The following is a 26,423-nucleotide window of genomic DNA, read 5'->3' as shown; positions in this document are numbered from 1 at the left end:
AATCCTGCCCAATTCATGCTGCATTTGGAGTGTTTACATAACTCTCTTTGATGTTTCTAAGACCAGAAGCAACTGAAAAATACCAGTGGAATTTTGATCGGAATGGCATTAAAAGTATAGATTGTCTAAGCAGTATAGACATTTTAACAATGTTTATTCTTCCAATCCAAGAGCATGGAATGGTCTTCCATCTTTTTTTGTCTTCTTCAATCTCTTTCATGAGTGTTCTGTAGTTCCACGAGTACAGATCCTTTACCTCTTTGGTTAGGTTGATTCCCAGGTATCTTATGGTTCTTGGTGCTATAGTAAATGGAATCGATTCTCTAATTTCCCTTTCTGTATTTTCATTGTTAGTGTATAAGAAAGCCACTGATTTCTGTACATTGACTTTGTATCCTGCCATGTTACTGAATTGCTGTATGAGTTTTAGTAGTTTGGGGGTGGAGTCTTTTGGGTTTTCCATATAAAGAATCATGTCATCTGCAAAGAGAGAGAGTTTGACTTCTTCATTGCCAATTTGGATACCTTTTATTTCTCTTTGTTGTCTGATTGCTGTTGCTAGGACTTCTAATACTATGTTGAACAAGAGTGGTGAGAGTGGGCCTGTTTATAGCAGCAATGGCCACGGTCACCAAACTGTGGAAAGAACCAAGATGCCCTTCAACGGACGAATGGATAAGGAAGATGTGGTCCATATACACTATGGAGTATGATGCCTCCATCAGAAAGGATGAATCCCCAACTTTTGTAGCAACATGGACGGGCCTGGAAGAGATGATGCTGAGTGAAATAAGTCAAGCAGAGAGAGTCAATTATCATATGGTTTCACTTATTTGTGGAGCATAACAAATAGCATGGAGGACAAGGGGAGATGGAGAGGAGAAGGGAGTTGAGGGAAATTGGAAGGGGAGGTGAACCATGAGAGACTGGACTCTGAAAAACAATCTGAGGGGTTTGAAGGGGCGGGGGTGGGAGGTTGGGGGAACCAGGTGGTGGGTATCGGAGAGGGCACGGACTGCATGGAGCACTGGGTGTGGTGCAAAAACAATGAATACTGTTGTGCTGAAAATAAATAATAATAATAATAAATTTTTAAAAAATTAAAAAAATTAAAAAAATAAAAGACCAGAAGCAGCTGGCTTGCAGCCAAGGTGACAACAGCCACTGTCTCTAGACAAGACAGAGTGGCATTTGGTGACATAATCGGCAGGCCTTTGCCTACCTCAGACACACACGTATCACACCACACACATATCACAGACACACCACACCGTACGTACACACGTATCTCACACACACACACACACACACACACACACACACACACACTGATTACTCAGCCAAGGCATCCCTGACGTTTGGGGCTGGAAGGTTCTTTGTCGTGGGGCTGTCCAGTGCACGGCAGGACGTCAGCTCTATCCCTGGCCTCTGCCTTCCAGACAGCAGGACCAAGACCCTCCCATCTGTGACAATCCAAGATGTCTCTCGCCATCGCCAGATAGTCTCTTTGGGGGCAAACCTGTCCAGTTGAAGGAGGACCATCGGTCTTGAGGTGACAGCCGCTCTTTGTATCTGCTTCTTCTGGAACCCTTAGAATTCCCCGGGTCCCTTCTGGTGCTTAGTCACTTCCTGCTGGTTTGTAATTCTTGGCGTTAGAGTTTCCAGTTCAAACAAGGGCTGCGGGGCTTGTCTCCTGACCAGACCCTGACTGAGATGTGTATGTTCAGGCTAAGTTATATTATGGCCACTTACCAACTAACACAAAACTTGTAAATAAATCTTTGAAATTTGGCAATAAAATGAATGGGAATTTTCTGAAGATTTCGTCAAAGAAACACTTTTGTATTGAAGGTTAAATGAAACTTTGCCTCAGAATGTATTTTTTAAAAATGCCTTCCAAGAAAAATGCAGTAATGTACACATTGACGGGGAGGAGGCCAGGGGTCCGTTTAGGGAAGCATGTGCAGAAGTGTGGGGCGCTGCTTCTCTTGCCATATTGACGGTGGAAATGTGGTCTCGGGCTAGGAGTGACTTCACCTGAATTCTAGAGCTGTTCCAGCGTTTGTAGGTTGACTGGCCCCTTACAAGTCCTGTGATTTGTCATCTTCCCCTCCCGTTTTAGCCCCTTATCTCCTATTTCAAGTGTTTCTCCTTGAGTTCTTTGATCATTATGTTGCCACTTTTCCTTTTGTTGACATCTTCCCAGAAAATAAACCATTTTATTTTACATGTCGCTCATGAATAATACAAAGTTCTTTAATACCTTTTGTAAAACTGTATCTTAACCTTTCTTAACATGAAGAGCCCATTAATTCTCATTTACTGTTATAATTGGTGGCCTTCTAGTCTTTCCTTTTATGCTTTCTGGAACTGTCTCTGTGCTTTTTTTTTTAATTTTTATTTTTGCTTTGCTTGTGTAGTGTAATATTTATTGAGCTCTTTTATATCCCAAGCTGTCTGAAAGTGTGTGCATCTTACGTTTATTCTAAAAATAATTATCTTTATATTTTAAAAGGCAGACATTATCAGGCTGGTAATATGCTTCCGATATCACCGGTGAAACTGTCCTGTGCCACGAGAAGCAGAGCTGCCAGCAGCTCCTGTGTTCCCGCGATGCTGCACGTTGTCCCCTGCATGGCATGTGGGTGATGCTCTAGTCCGGCCAGACTGGGTAGCAAGGGATTTATTATAAGGTACTAGGTGGCCTTCAGAATTCCCAGGAGGCCCAGAGAGCCAAGTTCGCATGTGACATTCCAGGAACAGAGACGCGGGAGTAACACTCAGCCACAAGAAGGACTCTCGCAAGAGAATCTCCAGCACCCACGAGGGGGGACTGGACGCTGGAACAGGTCCCACGCTGCCCACAGAGGCCAGCATCTCAGCCACATATGCCAGGCAGCTGCCACCCCATGACCCTTCCTCCACCTCATCGCCTGGCAGACCCATCACCAGCTTCACACGTGGAAGGGGTGGGGACATGGGGCTTTGTCTGCAAGTCCCTTACAGGGACACACTGGAGTCAGCTCTTCCATCAGAGAAGAGAGAGATTCCAGGCTTGTCCCCTGATCTCTCCCTGCTGTGTTCCGGGGCTTGTCCTGTGAGCCAGGAAGCATCCAAGGGCTTTGTACAGGTTGACCCAAGCTCCTCTCACAAACCCGCGGAGGTGGGTACTAGACAAGGAGTGGAGGCAGCACAGAGTGGTTTAGTAACTTGGCTGACGTCACACAGGATACAAAGCGGGACAATTTCCTCTGGGTTCTTTTCCTCTGTGTTCTTTTCCTCTAGCATTCCCCAAATGCCATTGACGGTGACTTAACCCCTGACATGACTTTGGTTTTGCTCAGCCATCTGGCACAATCACAAAACATTTCATGTTGCTTTTTTACATGCTCACCAAAGACTCGAAAAGTCCGTTAAAGATCACTTCAGTGTGCTCTCCCCCTATTACAAGATCAAGTTCCTCTTACGGGTGTGAGCCCCCTCCCCACCTCAGCCCCAGCCCAGACAGGGCCCCACCCCCACCCCCGTTTGGCTTCAAGGATCAGGCTCAGGTGCTCAAGCTGGAAATGGGTTCACTCCCAGCCACAGGGTCCAAGGTACCAGGCCCAGGTGTCAGAAGCCCGGTCCCTGGGAGCCACCAGCACATCGCCCCACCTGGGTCTGCTTCAGGCCAGCTAGGGCTAGGCCTGGGGGCACACACTGGGCCCCTGTAAATGAGAGGACAGCACCACTGAGGCCACCACTCCATCCATCCTTGTGGTCTTCTCCGGCCTGGCCACTGTGCTCCTGTCCATGGGGCTGGCAGGGCTGGTGTGGGAACTCCGGGAGAAGGGGCAGACGGGGGCTGCACCCGCCCAGCAGCGGGGGGGCAGTTCTCCCACGCAGGAGGGCTCCCAGACACGGTGTGGGGCTGCCTGCCCACTTAGGTCCCCTCCCTCCAGCCCTCTCCCTCCCCTGCTGTGTGTTCCCAGGGGAAGGCAGAGACCTCTCTGGGCTTAGGAATAGAAGGGAATGGAAGGGAGGAAAGTAGTTCGGTGACTACCTGCTCACTTTTTATACATAGACATAAGCTGGTGGCCACGAACAAGCTCTCTTTCTGGGAGAAAAAGCATATAATGCATAGTTGTCCTTAACTATCGTTTTATTACGGAACTAATGCAAGAATACATTCACATTATTTTAAAAAATCAAGCATCCACCCATGCCCTCTCCCTGTTCCAATGTGTCATTTTATGAGGGTTTTTTTTTCTTAACAGTAAACAGGTCCTGGGTATTTGTCCTCCTTCCTAAGGGCCACGAAGTATTCCCAGGGTCACGGACCCCTGGGGTTACTCACCATCGCCCCCTGGACGCACCTCTAGGTTGTTCCCAAGGTTCTCCTGTTTCAAAGGCCAAGGGATCCGGCCATGGAACCAACCCGGCCACTGGGTGGCACACTTGCTCCCAGGCCTCAGGAGAGGCAAGTCCTCAGCCAGGCAGAGGGGCCTCTGTCCCCCAACCCCCCACCCCTGGCCTCCCCCAGGCCTCCTGAGCACCACCAGCCCGGTGGGAGCTCATGAGAAAGAGAAAGACTTGACCCTCCCCCAAATCAGGCCAGCGCGACACGGCGGCCCAGCCCCAGGACCCCCAGGAGGCGTTTGCCCCGCTTCCTCCCGGACCCCACTCCATGCAGTCGGTACCTCCGTACGTGTGTTCTGCTCGACGTTTGCCAGCCTGTGAGTCTGTGCAAAGCTCTGCCTCTCGAGTGGGTAAACAAAGGGGCGCTTCCGGAAGGGTCTTGCAAGTTGGGCTGCATCTGCAGACACCGTGCTGGGGTCCCGGGCACCCCGAGATCGAAGCCACCTGTCGATGTGATGTTTGACCCCTGTTTTTCCAGAAGTTCTATTTTTTGGCCAACAACCACCGCGCTCTGATGTGGCATCCAAGATGGCCGCGAGTGGCCGGCTTCAGTCACAGTGAGTGACCTGCAGGACAGCGGACACGCCTGGCCTTTCCCTCACTGGGCCTTCTGTGTGGGTGGAGCACGTCTCCCGGCCCACAGCAGCCCTCACAGCCCCGTGCATGTGCTGTGCTAACGGAACAGAAGAGGCAAGCTAGGAGGCCTGTGGGCGGAGGCGGAACACGGGCCTGGAACACTGAGCTGGGAGTCTCAGGGACCAGGGGGGTCATGCACAGACCCCACGTGCTAGCCCCCTGCAGAGCTGCTGATACTAACGCCATCTCCTGGGCTTGGGGGGGCATTTAAATACATCAACAGGAGCCGAAGCCTAGAGAGATTGGGGCACCCAGACGGCTAGGCTGTTCTCCGTGGGGCCAAGGGCAGGGCTGCGCCTCCGGCTGAACAGCCTGTCTCGGAGGCCCGAGCCCCCACACACGGAGCTCGAGCTCTCAGCTGCCGAGGTGAGCGGGGCTGAGTAGGGCCTTCGAGTCTTCTCAAATCAACACTGGTGGGGGGTCCTAATTCCTTCATTTGTGTCAAGGAGAGAGAGGATAAGTCAGGATGAAAAGGTTAAGTTGGAAAGATTAAAAGCATTCCTGTCATTTTCTAGGTGAGATGGGTTCCACTCAGTCCCTGGTCAAACAGAAATTTAACTGAAATTGTTTCAGGGAGAAAATGTAATTACGGGAATGTAGCATCGCCAGGGCCCTTCACAAGCTGCGGGGTGACTCTGACACTAACACCCATTCCATCAAATTCCATCATTCGAGCCCTTCCCAGGCTCTGCCGCTGCAGCCGGATGCTGTCCCAGGCAGGTGGGAACGAGCGTGCATTCCTTCTTAGAGTCACTGAGCCTGCCTGCGAGAGTGAGGCTGGGAGTAGGTGGGCTGCATGGAGAAGGCAGCATCGGGTGGTCTTGGAGAGTCGGTAGAGCTTCCAGATGGTGAAGGAGAAGAGCTCCTGTGTGTCACAGAGGAAGACCACTAGGGGTGGAGGGGACAGGTGCTCTCTGGCAGTCCCGCCCGGACCAGCATCCGAACAGACCAGGCACCTCGCCAGTTCTCTTGGCCACAGCAAAAGCTCCATGCTTGACCTTCTCATCTCTTTGGGGGTTCCCTCCAGTCACCACACTGGGCACCATCAAGAACTGTGGGCCTGCCTCCCCTGGGCTGGCAGTGCTCTGAGGGAAAGCCCCGAGGGCCCCGGCAGCCCATCCCGCTCCTGGAGGCCTTCAGGCTGTAGCCGCAGCAGGGCCCGGAGGAGCAGCGGGGACCAGGCAGGCTCACCTCCAGGGCCGCAGAGCTGCCCCACCACGGCCGCGCCCGGCTCCCCGCTGCCCCTGCCCCGTTAGTCCACTGGTCCCTGGTGAGAATTAGGAGGAAGTACCCCTTCCTCCAGGCAGGTATAGCTCAGCCTGGGGTGCTCCTAAGTCAGAGCCCTCATGCACCGGAAGACCCGTGCAGTGCAGCCCAAAGTGGCCCCGGGGAGCCCATCAAACTCCCAGGTATTTGAGGCTCTTGGGGCAGGCATGTTGCGGTGGGGGGTGGGGGGGGTTGGCGCGGGGGGCTTCCCCAACACAGGGTCAGTGTCACCGTAGTAGAACAGGGCCCAGGGCCGCCTTCTGGGGCCAAAGTCCATCAAGTGCAGGGAAGCAGAAGGGCAGAAGGGGTGGCTGTGTCTGGCCCTGCCTTCAAGCTCACAGGACAGAAGCAGGACCTGCTCCGGCAAGGATGAGCCCAGCACCGGCCAGGCATGGCTTTTGGCCAAGGAATAAGGAAGACAGGACTTCAAGTTACCTGCTTGCAGAGGCAGTGACACCCGGCCCTCCTGTCGAAGCCACCGTCCTCCACCATTCCCTCATTACCTGCTCCCGGGAGCCCTGTTTCCCTCCTTCCAGGACAGAGATGAAGGCACAGGAGAGGAATCAGCCCAGAATGTGCGGACCGCAGAGGGTGGGCAGGTTTTTCCCTGAGACAGCCCCACCCCCTCCATGGCATCTCTGGTGCTCAAGGGGACTCTCCCTGCTCCCCTGGCCTCTGGGGCTGCAGGGCTGGACTGAGCCAGACAGGCTGTACTGTCCCGTAATCACAGAGCCTGGTTTAGGGGCTGGCCCTCCCACAAGCAGATACATACCGAGCATCCAAGCCCCAGGCACCACTTGGGACTCCAGGAACTCAGCATTGGAGAAAGCAAAGGAAAAGGATGAAAAGTGCAGCCCTCAAGTCTCCCCTATCAGGCCCATGGGGCCAGTGAGTCAGGTGTGGTCTAAGACTCCCCACCCAGCCCAGGCCAGGCCAGAGCAGGGCTTTGTGGCATTGAGGGACTCCTGCCAAGCTGCTGGGGGTGGAGGATCCCATGGAGAGCTCCGGAAGCCGCACCATACATTCCCGCTCTCCCTCAGCGAACACCTGTCAAGCATCCCCTGTGTGCTGGGCTGAGGTCCTACAATTCATATTCAACACAAAATGCCACCTTGAAATAGGAAGGGCCTCAAGATATTCCCCTCCCCGCTCCGCTCCGGCAGATCAAGTGCCCTCCTTGTCAAGCGATGAGGCCCAGGGCCGGCGTCCCCAAGTCGTGGGCTGCGAGCCTCGCCAGTTCCCTGACTGATCCGAGGGACCTGCTGTGTCCTTGCTGGCACCTGCTTCCTTCCAGGGCTCGGAATTTTGGTCCCTGCTGGGCAGAAGGTGCCCACCTGGCCAGATGTCCGTGGAACCCCGGGTCCTGAAGCTCTAAGGGCTTCCCTGGCTGGTGGCGTCTCCGCCTGTGGCCTCAGCTCTCACAGAAGGAGCGAAGCCCAGCCTGTGAGACTCCAGCGGAGCGGGCTCTGGGCAGCTGCCATCTGGGCTCCCGGGACTTCACCCCACGCAGCTCTTCCCTTTGCAGGTTTTGCTCTGAGTCCGTCTCAGCCATCAGGATGACGACATGCGGCAGCCCCAGGCCCTCCCCGCGGGTCCCTGCGACGACGGGATGGGTCTGTGAAAGCCCACCACCCGACCAAACCCTGTGCGGACATCCAGGGTTAGGGAGCCACCTAGTGAGCGGCTGGCTGTGAGGACACCTCTGTGGGCTGTGCCCGGAGGAGAGAGCCGGGCTGGGTCCTTTGCAGCCCAGCCTCCCACCGCCATCCCGAAGGCCAGCAGCCCCTGTTCCTGACACACCAGAGCCACATGCCCAAGTGCACGCGTATCAACCAAGAGCAGCAGCGGGAAGAGCAAGGCTGTGTCTCCCCTGACCGTGGAGGTGGAGGGACTTGGAGGGGAATGTGTACCAAGGTCTGTTTCTCAGTGTGTGCACTGAGAAATGCCATCATCACAAAGCCAACAACATACTCACCGCTCCCCAACCCAGGAAGCTCATGGCCCAGCTCCTCTCGTGGCCTCTGCCAGCCCCAGCTCTGCTTGGAACGTGGGCTCCTGCCTGTGCCCAAACCTCCCTCTGCCGCCCTCTCGGGAGCTACTTGTGAAGGTCCTGAGGACTCCCCCAGATAGTTCAAGTTGGTCTCCCCATTTTAAGATCCTTCATTTACTCACGTCTGCCAACTCCCCTCCTCACGGTCCCATTGCAGACTTAGGGACAGGGACACGGGCACCTGCTAGGGCCTGAATGGTGTCCCCTCACAAATCTTCTGTTGGAGCCTGGGATCTCACACTGTGGCCTTCCTTGGAGATGGCGCTGTCGCAGCTGTAGCTAGTGGACATGAGGTCACGCTGGAGCGGGGGAGGCCCCTGGCCCTACAGGTGTCCTTATAAAATGGACAATGATGTCTCCAGCCAAGGGATGCCATCGTCAGGGCCCAAAGCCCCAGCTGAACAAAGACACGCTCATCAGGCAGGACATTCCAAGGGCTTAGAGGTGACCTCCAGGAACTATTGAGGACCACGCCTTTCTTTGTAGTGTGCAGGGTTTGGGCAAGCCCAGCCGGCTGAGTTAATGTTTCCCCGCCCACCGAGACTGGGTTCTGAACACCCCGTCACTACAGACCCTGCTGGGAGATCACGCTGGGCAGATTCTCTCCACAGACCTCTGAACCCAGCCTCTGGCATCCGGTGACCAGACCAGATCCCATGCCTGGATCGTGCGGGATTCAACCTTCTGTGGACACAAGGCCACCACTGGACTCCCAAGCTGATGCGGTCTCACGAGATCCCTTCATTCCGTGGAAGAGCAGCCCCTGCCCCGAGGCCTCTACATCCCCACCCATCGGCCCCATATTCAGGGACTTGAACAGCAAGCACACGAGGAGTAAAAAGGAAATTTGATCCAAGAACTTTATAATTTCTCTAGTTTCTCATGACAAATCAGTTGTAAATTTTTATAATGAGAGCAGAATAAATTTAAGGGCAGCATAATGAACATTGGTGACGGCCACAAAGCCCACTGTCCCCCAGGGCTGGCTTGCCAGTTTTTGTGACACAGAGGATTCTGAGTCTGCAGAAAGTATTTTGCTGCAGTTTTATGATACATTGGGGTAAACTGGAAGGAATTTGGGGCATTGAAATGAATCTTGGTTAAAAATGGTTGAAGCTTGGTTAAGAAATCCCATCTTGCATATTACAAGTTTATAATGAAATACAACATATAGAGATGTTACAAGTTGAATTTGTGTAAAATTTCCCAGTAGAATCTTACGCCCTGTTTGTAATAAGCCTGAGATGCGGCTCCTGGTTGGCTCAGTCGGTTAAGCCTGTGACTCTTGGTTTCAGCTCAGGTCATGATCTCAGGGTGGTGAGACTGAGCCCAGTGTCCGGCTCTGCGCTCAGCGTGGAGCCTGCTTGAGATTCTCTCTCTGCCTCTCCCCACGGTCCCCGGTCCTGCTCTTGCACATGCTCTAAAATAAATAAAACTAAAAAAAAAAAAAAAAAAAAAAAAAAAAAAAAAAAAAAAGCAGCTTGAGCTAACTTCTGTGAACCTCATATTTTTTATATGGGTGTGTGATCCCAGATCAAAACGTTTTGATGATGACATCTTCACATTGCTGTGACGGCTGTGGATAAGCGACTTGTTCACACACACTTCAGTGACAAAGCACGCAAGAACACTTTCTGTCCTTATCAACTTTGACAGCGGCTGAGCCAAGGGCTCCAGAACCTGCCGTGGCTCCCTCTGTCCCGACAGCTGTATGCGGTTTTCTCCGGGGACGGTGCGGGTTATCCATGAGCCCAGAGAGGACTGCAGAATGACAAGAGCTTTCAGCTCCTGCCTGGTTAGGACAGTCTCCCTGAGGCTGGCTTCCAGGACCACCACAAGAGCACATCTCCATCTAGCCAGTGACAAAAGGGTCACATGGAAAGTGCAGGTGGCGGCTGGGAGCAGATTGGATCTGAACAGCCAGGAGCCCCCCAGCCCAGCCCTCCGCAACCAGAGCCCCGTTGGGCTGGGCAAAGGTCTGGGCAAAGGTCTGAAACTCGCCCTTTGTTCGGGAAGGCTGATGCTGAGGTGGACTCCCACTGAGCTGAACATCCAAGTGTCTCCAGCACCCTTGATCACTCGGGGTGACACTTACGCATGGGAAGGCTTCCTGGCAGAGGCAAGGGGTCAGGCCATGCTCACTGCCCCCAAATACTTTCTGGGTCCAAGGTCTTAGATCTTGGTGTCCCCTCCTGAAATCTCATCACCTATTCCCTAATTCTTGATATTCAGGAAAGCCCACTCTCCCGTCCAAACAGAACTTCCTCCTGCCTGCCCTCCTGGGTCACCCTCACATCTGCCATGCAGCTCCCTTGGAGGGGAGTGTACGTGGCCTGGGTGCTGCCTCCACCTTTGTCCTAAAGTGGAAGAGGGGCTAACAAGGCCTGCAGTGGAGCGGGGGGACAGCAGGACCCCTGTCTGATGTGTGACTTGGATTCTATCGCAGGAAGCAAGGAGAAGCCGGACATTCATGAATTGAAATAGCTTTCACGATCATTGGGTTCAAACTGTCAGATACTCAAAAGCCCGGGTCCTGGGGACAGCTGGGTTTCTGAGAAAAACCAGGAATTTACAGGATCCCTGGGGGACACTGGGTCACGTCCACCAGAGAAAGGAGGGAGCTGAGCTGTGTGTGGCCTTCCATCCCCATGGAGTCTTGGCCTGTCACCTGCCACCCGAGGGGAAGGCGGGTAGGAAAGTCCAGGGCACCCATGGACGGGCTGGGCCTGGGGAATGAGAAGCAGCCGCTCAGCCCTGTGGTCCGCTCAGCCCCGTGGCACACACACTCCCCAGGACCTCAGTAGGCAGACGGAGGCAGCTGGTGCCAAAAGGAAAGCAGAGAGACTCCGAAGCGAGTGTCGGGCTTTCCCCTGGCAGGAGAAGACATTTATTCACCACCGAAGCTTCTCGGTGTCTAGCAACCATTCACCAAAATTGCTCTTCCCGTGGGGGTGACAGGATTGGAGATGAGTGGCCCTTCTTGTCCCCAAGGTGGTGGTGACAGCTCCTCCCGCACTGCTCACTGACCCCCACCCCAGCAGAGGCCCCTCCATCCTCCCCGCCCACCCCAGGACTCAGGTGGCCTCTGCATGGATCGATGTGTCTCCCCACAGTAGGGGATACTCCCTCCCCTGCTTGCAGGAACGGAGCGCCTTGTTCCCCGCACAACCTTTCCCTGAGGCCTGGGCCGCGGTGCCCTGCTGCTGCTTCTGCAGCTCCCAGGAGCCTCTGCCAGGAAGCCTGCCAGGCAGCTCAGTGCCAAGACAGCTGGACAGAGAGCCTGGGGCAGGGGAAGAGGGGGAGAGGGCAGCTGTGATCGGAAGCCCAGGCAGGAAGGGCTGGGGAGTGGCGGGCAGTAGGCAAGGCAGCTGGAGGTTTGCAAAGGGCTTTTGTGGAGAAGTCTACGGGTGGGCTCCCTCCCAGCACACTGGGGACCGGGGTGGCCAGAGGGACCACTCATCCCCCTGCTGGGGCCCGAGCACAGCTAGATTCTCTGCAGAGAGTGGGAGTTTGGTTTCAACAATTGACAGTGACCCCCCCCATCAGAATCCACAGGCACCTCCACCCCCGCCCACAGGTGGCAAGCCTGGCCCCACCCCCAGCCCCTCCCACTCCGAGGTCTCCAGCTTTACCCGCGTTGCCACTGTGAGGATGCTACAGATCCTTCCTCTTTTCAGTAAAAGAAAAAGTGGCAGCCTGACTTCCTGTCCTTTTTAACCAGAGCACACGGTTTCCGTTCAAATATTAACAAATTCACAGCCAACCTGGGGGACCACTCCCCACCCCCAGAGTCCCTCCCCAGCCCAGGGTGACGTGCAGGTGTTCAGCTGGGCAGAGAGGGTGGTGGGAGGCGGGATCAGGCGCGGAGGAGTGCAGGCTGAGGAAACCAGCTGGTGAGGCAGGAGCGCCCCCTCTCTTCCCTGCGGCGAGCCACTCCCAGCCGCTAGAATTCCCAGGGGCCCAGGGCTCTGCAGGGAGGGAGCCCTCCACAGCACCCACTGGGGGGGGGGGGGGGGGGGGGGGAGGGGCGGGGTGGGCTTTGATGCCCACCGACACCCCCTTGCTGGAGACCGGTCGGTCAGTAGACACACCCCATGCAGGAGCCGAACAATGAACAGAACGTGGATGGGGACGGGCTTGCCTGCCGCTTCCCCCTTCCCCTGCGGCCGCACCTGGCTGCTATCACAGCTCCAAACCCAACCCTCCAGCCGCAGCCCTCGGGGCGGACTGGACAATTAAAAAATCCTGGTATGTACCTAGATTCCAGTTTTCCTACAGAAAAAAAAAAAAGACACCTTGAGTCTTAAACCTAGTTGCCACTGCTTTTCTTAACATGAAAATTTTTTTTCATTCACTAAGTTTTGCTGTTTATTGTTCCAGACTTTATCAGTAACTGACACAAGGGAAGCAAGAGCACAAACGTGGACACTGGGGAGCACGTCAGGCAAGTTCCAGGCGTCCAGCACGGGCTGACCCTGCGAGCACGCGGGCACACACTCCAGAAGGCTCACCATCTACCCAGAAAAGACGATAAGCTTTTTTTTTTTTTTAATTTTATTTATTTATTTGTCAGAGAGAGAGAAAGAGTACAAGCAGGGGAGCAGCAGGCAGAGGGAGAGGGAGAGGCAGGCTCCCTGCTCAGGAACCTGGGATCTCGACCCAAGCCTAAGGCAGAGGCTTAATGGACTGAGTCATCCAGGTGTCCCAAAAAGATGATAAACTTACTTTCTGACCACGATACAGTGGATGTCAAAGAGAAGACATGTTTAGTTATTGAATGAGGATTCCAGGACCGAACACTAGAAGAGAAAAACAATCCTTCTGGACTGTTCTGAAGGAGAAGGGACCCATAGGACATGGACGAAGGGGCCGGTCCTCAAAAGGGAGAACAGAAAATCAAGGAGGATGGGGTGACCCCCAAGGACAGCCCCATTCACTCTGTGCTCCAAGGGACATGGGACACAGAGAGGTGGAAACCGAATTCAGCAGGAACCCTTCCCTGCTCCAGAAACTGCAATGAGCTGAAATTTCAGGACATGAATTTTGTCTTCTTTCTTCCACAGATTCAAGACAGAACCCAGCCCCATTCAGTGCACCTTGAGCACGTGAGAGGCTTCTCAAAGGGCCAAGCACTTCGGACCTGCCCGTCTGAGTTTCTCTTGAACAGCAGCAGAGGATGCTCACCCTCTGGGCCCCAGTTTATTCCTCTGGAGATGGGAAAGGTCCCTGCACCCAGGAGGTGGTGGTGGTGTGCACAGTGCTCGCGGTCGGCGCGGCCCCCGAGGTCACCAGCTCACACCCATGAGATGGTCCAGTGTGGCGGCCCGGCCGGCCCGCTGAGCTCACGCCGTCAGCCTCACAGGCGGCGCACCCTGGCCTGGCTGAAGGCCCCAGCAGTCGTCCCGGGCGTGCACGGCCTAGGGGCCGGCAGGGACGTGGATGCAGGGCGGGCTCTGGCCAGGAGAATGGAACTGAAACAGCTGACGGAGGGCTCTGAGCACAGGGACTTGCTCTCTTGCAAGAAGCCCGGGGCGGACGCAGGCATGTCCAGAGCGAGCTAAACCGGCTACGGGCTGGGACTAGAGGACGTGTCTGAAGCGGTCCCAGCGTGCTCTTCCAGAACCCGCCTTTCCGAGCAGCAGTATCGTGACCACGAACACTGACCGTGAAAGGCCAAGGCCGGCAGCCAAGCTCCACCGTTCGTGAGCCAAGCGGTTTTCCCCTAACCACTTCAACTGCCCAGCAGGTGGCTCTCGGCTCCCCACGGGGGCCGCGGGACAATTTCCACTGTCCAGGGAGGCTCTGCCTACAGGGGACCACGGAACAGGCCAGTTGGGAAACTCACGGGACTCAATGGTAACGTAAAGTGTAAGTTTTCCACCCAAACTGAGGAGCGGCTCTCAGACCACCGGAGAACCAGAGCATCCCTGACCCCCATAGTCAGGACGCGCCATCCCTCGGGTCCCAGGCAGGAGCGGGGTTGCAGCACGCTCGGCCCTGGACACTGCTCCCATCGGGGGCTGGTGCGTCCTCACCCCAGGGCAGGCTGCCCCCTCACGCTCCCGTCTCGGGCCTGAGGATGTGCCCGCTGAGTGGGCTTGGCTTTGGCCACAGCCGTCCACAGCCATCGCCATGAAGACACTCAGGACCTCAGGAAACACAGGCAGGAAGGCCTCAAATCTGCCTTGTCACACACTTCTTTCCAAACCCCTAAGTGACTCACAAGAGAACCTCTGTGTGACCTTTAACACCATCAGTGCTTCGAACATTCTGGGTCAGAGGTCATGCAGAAAGAGCGCAGTGTCGGGAAGAATCTGGGCCCAGTTTATTGATCTTGCCTGGAACTCAGTCCAGGGCCTTGAAGTCACGGGCCGGCCCTGCTCCAGGACATAGTTATGCCGGGACTACAGGGGAGCGGCACCATCAGCTCTGTCCAAGCGTCCTCCTGACAAATCTCTTAGGAACTGCCCCACCGCGGGAAGCCAACGGAACACAACAGTGAGACCTTTTTTCCAGCCATTCCTAGTGAGAACTAGCCCCGAAGGCAGGATGTTTGGGGCTGAGGTGTTTCTCGGTGGCCACTCCCCTTCCCTAGGACTTCGCAAGTTAGAAAAGCGGAGGATAAACCACACACCCTTGTCAAGACTTCAGTTAGGTGACCACAGACCGACTGCAACAAAGACGTGTGCCAGGAGTGGGCACGTCCAAGCTGCGGAGGCCGCCACCTCCCGTGTGCACCTGCTGCCAGAGCCCAGGCCCCGCACGCTGTGCACATGAACCCCAAGTACCTCGAGCATGGATGAAGGTGGGGCATGACCCCCCACAACTGGAAGAAGTCAGGGAGCCCCAGCCACAAGGGAGCAAACTCGGAATCCTAGGACTTCTGGGGACCGGGGGTGACTGCAGTGACCCGTAGGTCCTCAACTCAAAGCTGAGTAGCATGGACCGTGTGAGCCGTGAGCGGCCTCCAGTACCCACCCCGCTGCCCCACCACTTCCCAGGGAGGCCCAGGGAACAGGGCCTCCTCTCGCCTGCCCTGAGCCTGCAGAGGGACAGGTAGTTCCCCCTCCCTGGGGCTCCCGGCTGACAGGTGTGACTGACTAGATGGGCTCTTTCTAGGGGCCTGGGGCTCCTGTGGACCATGTCGTGCTGAGGGCCATGGGCAGCAGGGCCCCGCCCCCCGCCCACCCCAGTCCATCAGTGTGGTCTAGCCAGCCCCATCCCACCTGCCCAGGGCCCCGGAGGGTGGTCACTGCTCACCTGGACCACCTCAACACTGCCTCCAGCCGCTCTCCAGTGAGTGGCCACAAGAACATAGAAACCCTCTGGCTTCCTGTCACGGCTCCCCTCCCCCCAGTCTCTGCTTCTGCACCTGCTCCTGGCCAGTGCTCCACAGCCTCCTTGCTGTGCCACCAACATGCCAGCTCCCCCAGCTCAAGGGCTTTCCAGTGGCCCGAGCCACAGACACACCTGTCACTCTGCCTGCAGCCGCTGTTCACAGCACTGACATGGCGCACAGTAGTTGCTTTCTGGGGTTCTCTGCAGCCTTGTCAGAATGTAGGTGCTGCGTGCAGAGGGTCGTCTTGTGTCCTCGGGGCAGCCTCTGCTGGGAGCCCTCTGGAAACCCTTGGGGAAGGAGCAAATGAAAGGGTTGTCCCAGGCCCCATGGTGGAACGTTCTAGCACACAACCTCCTGGGGCCCGGGAGGCCGAGACACGTGGTTCTGTCACTCACTGCTCTGTATGCCTTCTTAAATACCTCCTCATAAACTCTAAATATGTTATATTTTAAGGTACATTTTGACTGCTTAGCTGTTTAAAATGTGTTCTTCTTAGGGGCACCAGGTGGCTCAGTTGGTTAAGCATCTGCCTCCTGCTCAGGTCATGATCCCAGGGTCCTGGGATCAGGCTCACTGCTCAGTGGAGCCTGCTTCTCCCTCTGCCACTGCCCTGCCCCCTACTTGTGCTAATTAAAAAAGAAATTTTTTTTAAAGTGCTATTTTTAAGCAATCTAATTTGACCTAAGAGAGATGTAGAAGGAGCAGTTTCTCCAGAAAGCATCATCGGTGCCACAGTATCGCACACCGGGCTGGTCGGAGACGGCACATGGACGGTGTCACGTCAATGGTGTGAGGGCCTCCCTCCTGGTCCAGAAGGTGAGCAAACGTTAGGCTTCAGCTGCCGTTCCTCTGTACGCAGCTCGGAACCACAACTCTGAAGTCCCCAAACCAAGGAGAAGGGAACTTTTCACTGCTCTGTTTAAGTTCAAGAATGTGAAATGGCAGAGCTGCCCTTCCTCTTGAGTGGAAAGCAAACACTCCAACACAAACACCACCTGGTTTCCAAAGTTTATTAAAAATCAAAGAATAGAAAAACTTTACATAAAAATATGTCAATTTTAGCTTCCACATTGTTGTCCACACACACAAAAAAAATCGAAACATGATACTGTTTTGTTCACCGTGTAGCGCGACCACAGGGGTGGCCAGGCCAATTCATCCGGCTCACCACGACGGGGTGCAGCGTGGTGCCTGTGTCTGTGAATCGAGCTTTAAAATGCACCCCTGCAGGACCGCGCCCCGCAGGGGCTCCTTAATGTAGGGGGACAGTCAATATTGCTAATGTGTGGAGATTAGTACAGGCCTACATATCAGTTTTTATAAATATTTCTTTATCAATAGATTCACAATTTAAATATCTTTAAATATTTTTGATAACTTTCGATCAAGAACCGCAAACATGTGCTACTCTCTTCTGGAAGGCCCCTGGAGAAGCCGCAGCCGCAGCCAGGGGCCGGTCCGGGGGAGAGGCCGAGCCTCTGCGGGTCTTGGGGGAGAGCCCGGGACCCCGCCCCCAGGCTGCACTCCAGCTCCCCGCTCCGCACATCCATCAGATGTCATGGTAGTTCAGTCTCTTCGACTTGACCTTCTCTACTAGTGGACTTCAAAGACCAACCTACCTGTAGTGTTCAGCAGGGCCGGAACCCCCCATTTTAAAAATGGGAGGTCAGGTGACCTATGTGATGCAGCTAACACCCAGGACAACTGTGGTGCCCCGAAAACTCAGGGTTCGGCCACGTGGATATATTCTTGCTCAAAAGAAGGTAACGAAGACAGCGGCTGTCACGGCAGACCACACCTGCACAGTGTACCTGTCTGCTCTCCAGGTTGCACGCCGGCTGCTCCAGGCCCCGACCCCAGGCTGTGCCCTCCTGCGACGCGTTACAAATACTCCCCCGTGCACTGAGCAGCTGAAGTACTCCTCGTAGATTTGCTCTTAACAGAACGAACGCATACTACTACACAGATTCCTCAATGGAATCAACATAATTCCTTTCTCCACATTCCTAAAACTGGGTGTCCTTGTCCGCACTGATGGTCACCGGACCCATCCTGGCAGGCTATGTGACTAAAACAAACCGAAGCACTTCAAAGTTCACATTTTTTTTTTTTTTAAGATTTTATAATGTGACAACCCTTTCTCCCCTTAGAAAGTTATACTTCTGGCACTTTAAATGCTGGATTTGTTGTCTACTTGAAAAGAACCGAAAACCGAAATGTTAAAGGTCTGTGGTCAGAGCGAGACGACAGACAGGCCGGACGGCAGGGCCGGCGGGCAGCTGGTCAGAAGGCCTGGGAGCCGAGCCCCTGCAGGGAAGCGCGGGGCTGCTCGGCTCCCCCGCCACGAACAGAGAGGCCTCGTGTCTGACCAAAAGAAAAACAGAAAGAAACCCCGAGCCCCTCACTCACGGTGTTGGTAGCAGTGCTCCTCAGACAACCAGCCGACACGATGAACCCAACTTAGAAAATGCGACTCGGGAAAGGACCTAAGCTTGTTTAAAAAACCTCCTCCCTTAAATATAACTTATGTGAAAATATGAATTAAATAAAAATATCTGAGTTATTGCACAAATCATAAGTTTTCAATATTTACATAGAAAAACAGTTCTGAAACTTGAAAACAAAACGTGAGGGCAGTGACACAATGGCGACCTCCCAACCCTACCCACTGGGGAAGGAACGAGAACGGGGGCTGACCTCTGCTACTCTGGCGGACGTGCCCTGGGAACACCCCAACCACAACGGACCCAGACCGGCCGTCGGTCCCGCAGGTCCCGGTGCAGACCTGCTCCGGCCCTGAAGGAGAAGCGTCCCGGGAAGGCAGACACAGCGTCCACGCTTAATAAGGCTTCACAGATGAGCACAAGGAGCTGTTCTTTAAGATGGACGTGACCACCACACGAGGGACATGCAGAGTGGTCAGCGGTGGGCGGTCCGAGGGGCCCAGGCCGACGTGCTGGATGCTGGTCTCAGTTCCCGGCTGGGGGCCGAGGCCGAGGGGAGGGGGAGCGGGAGGTGCCATCAGGGGCTATTATCTGCTCAGACTGACGGGCAGGCTGTCCCTCGTGTGCGTGTGTTTTTTCCTCCTCCAGCCGGTGCGGTTGTACTGGTGGTGTCCTCGGTTGCCCACGGGGGGCCGCACGCCTCCACTGCCCACAGAGCTGTACGTGCCGCCCTGGCTGTGGTTGTGGGAGCCTTTCAGGGACAGCTTCATGCCGCTGTGCTGCTAGAGAAACAGAGGGACAGCAGTGTGGGCGGCTGCCCTGGAGACCCCAGACGCCGCTGCTGGGGGGCTCGGTCAGGGGCAGCACGCCTCCATGTGCCCGAGCTGCGCCCTCCACCCCCACCACCGGAGACCAGGCCCGCGGACGGTGAGCGCGCACAAGGGCTGCACCCAACGGCCACGTGCAGTGTCCCGGGGATGGAAGAAGGAAGGAGCGCAGAGCCCCAAGCTTGCGGGTCACAGGGACCGTTACACCCAGCAGACAGTAACCCACTTAGTGACCCAGCCGGCTCAGAGCACATACACACTCTCCCATCTGAAGCTGTGAGCGTCACACTCCTAACTGGTCCTGTGTGTGCACAGAACGTTATCTTCCCCGCTTCAGCTCTGACCTCATGCAGACACACGCAGGAGTTCGCGTCCAGCAGGCGGCGCTCCTGCGCCCGCTCCCGCGGGCGGGACGCCGCACACGCCAGGGGGCTGCTCGGGTTGCTGCTCTACCCGCGGCCCTGCGCGAAGCCTACCAGGAGAACACGGCCGCTTTCGGGAAGGGTGCCGAGCAAACAAGCACAGAGGGGTTGTGCGGGAAAGCCAAAATGCATGAAGGAAGGTGCTTTCCCCTTCAAGGAGTTATCTCGCCCCTGTCTTTCCAGCAGGCCAGCGGGAGACGCCCGGGGTGCCCTGAAAACCCCATCGTGACCCAAGGGGTGAATCCAAGGAAATCTCCAGGAAAGCTCCCTGACTTAGTTCCAAGTGAACACAACAATCTGGCCTTAATGACAGCTCAGAGAGCCAACCCCTAAACATGAAAAACTTACTGGCAAAATACAATCAGATAAGCAACAGAGAAACGGACTACAGTCATCGAGGTGAGTGTCCCCAGTGTCGTCAGAGCCCAAGGGAACACATTCACCTTCAGACACTGCACCTGACTCCTACAGGCAGACACTGCCACAGCTCTCAGAAACGCTCCAGCCCTTCAAGGGCACAGGGAACGAGCTAACAACCTGTTTTCCAACCCAGAACAGCTGCTTGTGTGCAGACTCTGGACTTAGAGAAGTCACAAGGGCATCAACAGATGCACTCACGGGGCCCCACTGGAACCGAGAAAGCAGACCCCATGCAGGGCCCCTGCCCTGGGCGCCCAACACAAAGGAGGAGCCGGTGAAGCCACACAGGCTGGGCGGCACCGCGCCACAGGTCCCACCAGCATCTGTCCCTAACGTATCAGCCAAGTGTTTGGCATCGAAGTTAAGTCAGTGGAAAAGGAAGACAGATGCTTAAACTATATTTGAAAATAACTTTTAAAGTTTCATTGGGACGCCTGGGCGGCTCAGTTGGTTGGACAACTGCCTTCGGCTCAGGTCATGATCCCGGGGTCCCGGGATCAAGTCCCACATCGGGCTCCCAGCTCCATGGGGAGTCTGCTTCTCCCTCTGACCTTCTCCTCGCTCATGCTCTCTCTCACTGTCTCTCTCTCAAATAAATAAATAAAATCTTTAAAAAAATAAATAAAGTTTCATCCACCACAAAGAAAAACAAACATGAAGCTGAATGATGAGAAAACAAATTCTGTTTTAAATCACATCTCTGTGGAGCCCCATCTCTGGCGGAGAGCAGGAAGCCCTGGGCTGTGGACACTGGGCCCGGGCCAGGTGGGAGGCCTACCTTGTGATACAGGTGAGGGCTTGAGAGCGGGTTGGGAGATGCGGACGGAATGGCCGGGGAAGACATGTGGTGAACAGCCTTCAACGCCGGAGTTCCTTCAACGCTGACTTGTCTGCAAGGGACGGGGGCCACCCCCAGGGTCGGTGGAGGTATCGTAAACCTGGTCTAGGAACAGAAAGACCAGAGGCATCCATGAGGCCCCAGGCCGACAGAGGTCAGCGGTTCTCGTGCTGAGCCCCAGAAGGGAGGGCGCTGCTTTGGAACGGCCATTTGCAAGCAGGCTCATTCAGGGAGTCTGTGTCTTCCTCTAACCTGACTGCATCTGTTTTGCATCAAAGCATTCCACACCCTGCGACAGCACTCCAGCAGAGAGCAGGTCCAGTGACGAGAGTCGTAAAGTCTCGTTAGTCACGAAGACCAAGCCACAGCTCAACAGACCAGTCCTCAGAGTGACACCTGCCCTCCGGTCTCTGGAAAGAGCGGAAATGCAGCCCCCCACCTGCAGTCCAGGACGGGAGGCCCGACGCCGGTCGAGGCGATGGCCTGTGGAGGCTTGCCGGCCCGCAGAGCGGGGCCGGGGAAGGCTGGCCCCTCCCTGCCCCCCGTCCCTCTGGCCCCAGGACTGCTTGTCTTTCTGCATCATGGTGCCCGCGGGCAGGGGTGCCGGTGTGAAGCTCTCTCAGACCTCCCGGACCTGCACAGCTCACCCTGAGGAGCCCCACGCATCTGCCCTCTCGGGGACTGGCTGCGGCCCCACCGCAACAGCAGTGGGTGGAGCGGAAACTGGGGTCTCCCGGGTGGTGCTCTACGGGGGCGACAGAGCCCACACATGGGGGGCTGGAGCCCATGCAGGCTCTCTCCTCAGCGGGGTCTTCCCTCGCCCAGGAGCCCGCGTCCCTGGGAAGAGCCCACGCCTGGGTCTGCTGGACTCATGCCCCTGGCTCTCAGGGCCCATGTCATCCCGAGCGGGGCGCTCTGTCACCCGCAAACTCCCAGGGACAGAGTGCCCGTGATGTGCACCGCAGGCGTGTACTGAGCTGCTCCACTAGAAGTCAGGTTTACAGATTAGAAACAAAACGAGAAAGTGGGCCTTGAGCCTTGGCTTATGATGTAAATGATCTTAGCTTTAGCCTCACCTGCTGTTAGCAAAGTGACAGACGGGACCAGGGTGCCAGTAGCGGCCTATGACCAGCTGGAACCACGCACACAGCATCAGGGGGACCACTGCCCCGTGGCCACACTGGCTCTCGGGGAACCCAAGCCCCTGGGGGGCGGTTAGGACACCGTGGCCAAGTGCTCCAGAGTTAGGCTCTCAACGCAGGACTGACACCATCCCCACGGCCCGGGAGCCCCGTGAGAAGGCCCTCCCAGGGCAGAAAGCCAGATGACAGACAGGAATCTGCAGGTCTGCACGTGCCCACATCTCTCTCTGCTCAAATTACAACCCACACCGCAGAGATGACCTTCCTTCACAGGTGAATTAACACAAGTTTTTACACATACATGTTCAATTATATTTAACTATGGATACCACACTTAATATTTTTAAAATTATCTTTCAGGCTTCTAATTTCATCTAAATTGAAAAAAAAAAGAACAGAGGACATATTCTGTATAAATCCTGTCTAATAATAACATGAGGAAGTCAAAGTTTTAGTATAAACTTCTCGACAGTATAAATGTAGACCCTCTGAGAGGAAGCAGGACGGTGGTCCTTTCCTGCCAGGGGTTTACGGCAGGTAGTACCAGAGTCCAACTGACGTGGCCCCAAGGACCACAGTCTCAGCAGGGTATCAGTCATTTTCAGAAAGATGCTCAACCCGGACCTTGTCTGAAGCCCCTCAGTGCTCAAGAGCCAGGAGCCCCCCTGCCACAAACACCACACAGGGTGGGCCTCGAGGACACAGTCTTCTAGAGAATGACAGGAGTTACATCTGATCTGTCCACAAAGGACAAGGATGCCCTATGAGATAGGAATGTACCTTCTGAAGATTTCCGAAGATCTGTCTCTAATTCTATGGTACCAGGAGCCCCCAGAGCACCTGCACCAGCTCAGACGTGATCCCCAGGGGCCCGTCTCAAGGAAGGGCACCGGCCTGCCGCATACCTGAGTGTTAGTTGTCATGACCAACGTTCTGGAAGTGGCGGACTGAGGTTTGCCGCTCGGCATGGGCAAGGCGGTGGGTAAGCCGGCCAGCAGAGGCGTTGGTGCTTGCAGACTGAACTGGTAAACGTTGGGCGTTGTGCAGGGCGGCGTGTCAGAGTCCTTGGAATAGGAAAAACAACAGAGACAACTGCAGAGAGTTGCACTGCTTCCTCGTGACGACACCACAGAAGGGCACGAGCATATGGCCCTACCCGCCGAGACGCCCGCCCTCCCACCGAGTTCTCTCAGGGAACACAGGATAGACCCCTCACTTAAACGTGTCACCCCACGAAAGCTCTAAAACGCTCTTCCAGGCAGTCGCTACAGCCATGTGAGCGGCAAGGATGGGGTCCCCGACTGCCGGCAGAGGCTCGTGGCAGAGCAGGGGCCCCTCGGTGCTGTCTGGGGGTGGCTGCACAGACACACCCGAAGGGGAGGTTACGCACCCTATGACTGACGCTCCCCAAGGGCACACTCACAATGTCACTCCCAGAAAGCGAAGACACTGAGGAGGCGGAAGAGCCTGACGAGAGCAGCTGGGGGCTGGGCAGAGACAAGGTCAGGCGCTGGCTGAAGGGGGACTCCGGGTCCCGGTGCTGGGGCGGATCCCCGTCGCAAGCACTTACTCGTTCTTTTATCTTAATTCTGTTGTCTGTGGGGACAACACAGCCCAGCTGAGCCACTTGCTAAGAGGACAGACGCGCACACCCCGCCAGACAGCTTGCAGCCACAGGGACCACCGAGCCTTGACACGTTGCTAACAAGACTCCCAAACTGATTTCTGATTTACCTAATTTACTTAATTTTAAATTAAAATTTTACTTAAATTTTAAAAATTGTACTTCTTTCAGTTATTAGACAACCTTGAGATATGTCTAGAACAACCTGGATGTGTAAACAGTTTTCAACTGTAAATCTTAGGGACTCTGAACGCAGGGTACACGTCTCTGGGGAGGCTGGGGCAGGGAGTGCTGTGCACACTGGGTCTCACGGGCACAGCAGCAGCCCGGGGGGGTGGAATCGCTCCAAGACTCTCTATGCAGACTCCATGTTGAAATGTTATTATTTGGGGGGCGCCTGGGTGGCTCAGTGGGTTAAACCTCTGCTTTTGGCTCAGATCATAGTCTCAGGGTCCTGGGATCAAGCCCCCCATCAGGCTCTGCTCAGTGGGGAGCCTGCTTCCTCCTCTCTCTCTGCCTGCCTCTCTGCCTACTTGTGATCTGTCAAATAAATAAATAAAATATATATAAAAAAAAAAAGATGTTACTATTTTCAATACTATGCTAAATAAAATGCAATAGGAAAAAGAATTTCACCTGTTTCTTTTCACATTTTTAATGCACTCACTACAGGAAACTTTAAAGGTCCGTGTGTGGCAGGCACTGTATTCCCACTGCCCTAAATCTCCCAGCTGTAAACTCTTACGGAAGACGAGGCCTTTCCTTAGTGGGAACAATGAGCACTGAGGGACAAAAAGACGCCCCCGCATCAAGGCATCAGAAGTTCAAGAGCGCGCGACCCGACAAGCTCTCACCCAGCTCGGGCGCCGGGGGGGCCTTGCCGCCCCACTTCTCCTTGATCCACCGCCGGTAGTCGATCACTTCCTGGGTCACTTTGATGATTCTTCCTAGAGTACTGCAAAGGGACAGCGGGGGAACCAACGTGCTGCAGAGCGGCTGCAGAACCCACAAGCCCTTCTGACTAGCTGTCTTATATTTTTAACAACATATCACTTTGCCAAGAAAAAAGAAGAAAGCCAAAATAATTTTACGAATTGTGTTCCAATTTCTGATGCTGGAGCCCAAATGCACTCTGAGATCACACTACAGAAAAAGTGAGTTCCTTGCACAGATGTCCTTGAAGCTAGAGCCGGCTACTACAGAAGACGGCTTCAACCCTGTGCGTGAGCAGGAGAGCACCCCCGCCCCGCCCAGCACCCACGAAGGTCTGGTACCAGCAGACAGTGCCAAGACTGCAGACACCCGGCACAGGCCCAGAGCCCTGCTGGAAAGCCCTGCTGAGTGGGCAGAGGCACAGAACCCACCAAGAGCCAGTGAGCGCGTGCCGTGCTGCACGGCACCCGTGGCCTCTCGCCACCATCTTACTCTTCCTCCTTTCCACTGCCCCCTCACTCCCTCCCTCCGCCCGCCAACCCCGCCACCTCCCGACCACTCCGCAAGGATTTCTCACTGCCGGTACAAGTGCACACTGCACAAGTGAGCTCAAACACAGAATGAGGGATGGGTCTGCAGGAGAGACGCAGGGTGGGGCCCGCGGACCCACGTGTACTCTCCCTTTAAGCTCATCATGTGCATTTTGAGAACAACCTGAAGAAAAAGCATCACATTCCAAGGTGGGAAAAGGCCAGAAATCATTTCCCCAAAATAAAATGCCCTGAAGAAATGGTGGACAACCCCCAGATAAGAAATTTTCAGTGCTCAGCCACGGATGAACCAAACGTGGTCCTCCTCATCGATCATCGCAAGTTCTACTAGAATGTCGTAGAATGGTACAAATTGGTGTACACATTCTACGACTACGTAGTAGAATGTACTATGAATGGCGAACCCATTCATAAACCTCATGGAGGCCAACAACCAAGGCCAGCAGCGCCCGCCACACAGAGGCCGAGGCAGGGAGCTGCCAGGCCACCCGGGCTGTGAGCCCAGGACAGCGACACGATCTGCATTACCTTTCTGAGTCTCTGTTGGGATAGGACCTCGCGAGGGGTGACACGGCGTGACTGAGGACAATGTAGGCATAGTCAAACACCTGCTTCACCTGCATGGCCCCGTATGAGCTGCGGCCAACGTCGTTTCCTGAGACAGAAAGGCAATGTAAGACCCTGCAGACACCGGGCCCTTCGTCCAGACTGGTGTGATCGTCCCAGTTCTTCTGCAGTGGGCCCTGGCCACGGACACACTCCCAGACCACACCAGAGAGCCGAGGCAGCAGCCTCAGTCCGAGTGCAGCCGTGCTGACAGGGCGTGCACTGCAGCGGGCACCTGGCCCGGGGACCTTGCAGCTCAGTCAGCGCCCGCCGGACCTGTAGGAAGCGAGTCCTTCAGGGCAGGACGCACCAGGTCTCCTCTCTCCAGTTCTAAGGACCAAGACGGGTGGCAGATCAGACGAAGCCATCGTCACTGCAGTCACCAAGTGAGCCCCAGTCAAGGAACGTTTAATAACAGCACAGTTTGGGATTTTAATTCACATTAACTCACTCTTCACAATTCAAGGAAGCAGGATGTTTTAGAAGCCATTCTGAGTACTGGAATTTTCTTTTCCAGGTCTGATACTATAATCCAGTGATAATGTTGGGCTTTCGTTTTTCAAGTACATTTAAACACTGAAGACACTGGAATCCCTGTAATTTAACTGATCGAACACAGACAAACGGATGTGAAAATACGTTCCTCTGCTGCTGGGAAAAGCCATACTGAAAAAACATCCGTCAGTCCTGCCACTTGTGAACAACAGGACCCTCAGTAGTTTCCTACCACAAGATTTTTAAGAAGTGAATTTCATACTCCAGCAGCCATGAAACGAAACAAACAAAAAAATCCATTAAATTTAAGGAGATTAAAAAATATATATAGAAACGGAATAACGAAAAACACCAAATACAGATTCAAGGGACAAACTAGAGCAGAAAAAAAGCGGAGCACGAAAAAAAAATAAATAAATAAAAAAATTAAAA

At 54.8% G+C, this 26,423-nt stretch overlaps 1 protein-coding gene across 1 annotated transcript in view; it reads right to left on the bottom strand.

Annotated features, from left to right (window-relative positions):
* Nucleotides 1–16,684: 16,684 nt before the first annotated feature.
* Nucleotides 16,685–26,423, bottom strand: part of TENT4A (terminal nucleotidyltransferase 4A) — a 51,242-nt gene continuing 41,503 nt past the window's right edge. The window contains 6 exon segments of the mRNA XM_047729267.1: nucleotides 16,685–18,915; nucleotides 20,581–20,745; nucleotides 22,688–22,846; nucleotides 23,206–23,378; nucleotides 24,261–24,361; nucleotides 25,419–25,545. Coding sequence (XP_047585223.1) covers nucleotides 18,721–18,915; nucleotides 20,581–20,745; nucleotides 22,688–22,846; nucleotides 23,206–23,378; nucleotides 24,261–24,361; nucleotides 25,419–25,545 — 920 coding nt within the window. The 3' untranslated portion in view covers nucleotides 16,685–18,720.

The sequence above is a fragment of the Lutra lutra genome, chromosome 5 (genome assembly GCF_902655055.1).
Source record: "Lutra lutra chromosome 5, mLutLut1.2, whole genome shotgun sequence".
Lineage (NCBI taxonomy): Eukaryota > Metazoa > Chordata > Mammalia > Carnivora > Mustelidae > Lutra > Lutra lutra.
Note: the sequence above shows the minus strand (reverse complement) of the source record. Positions and strands in the feature narration are given on the sequence as shown.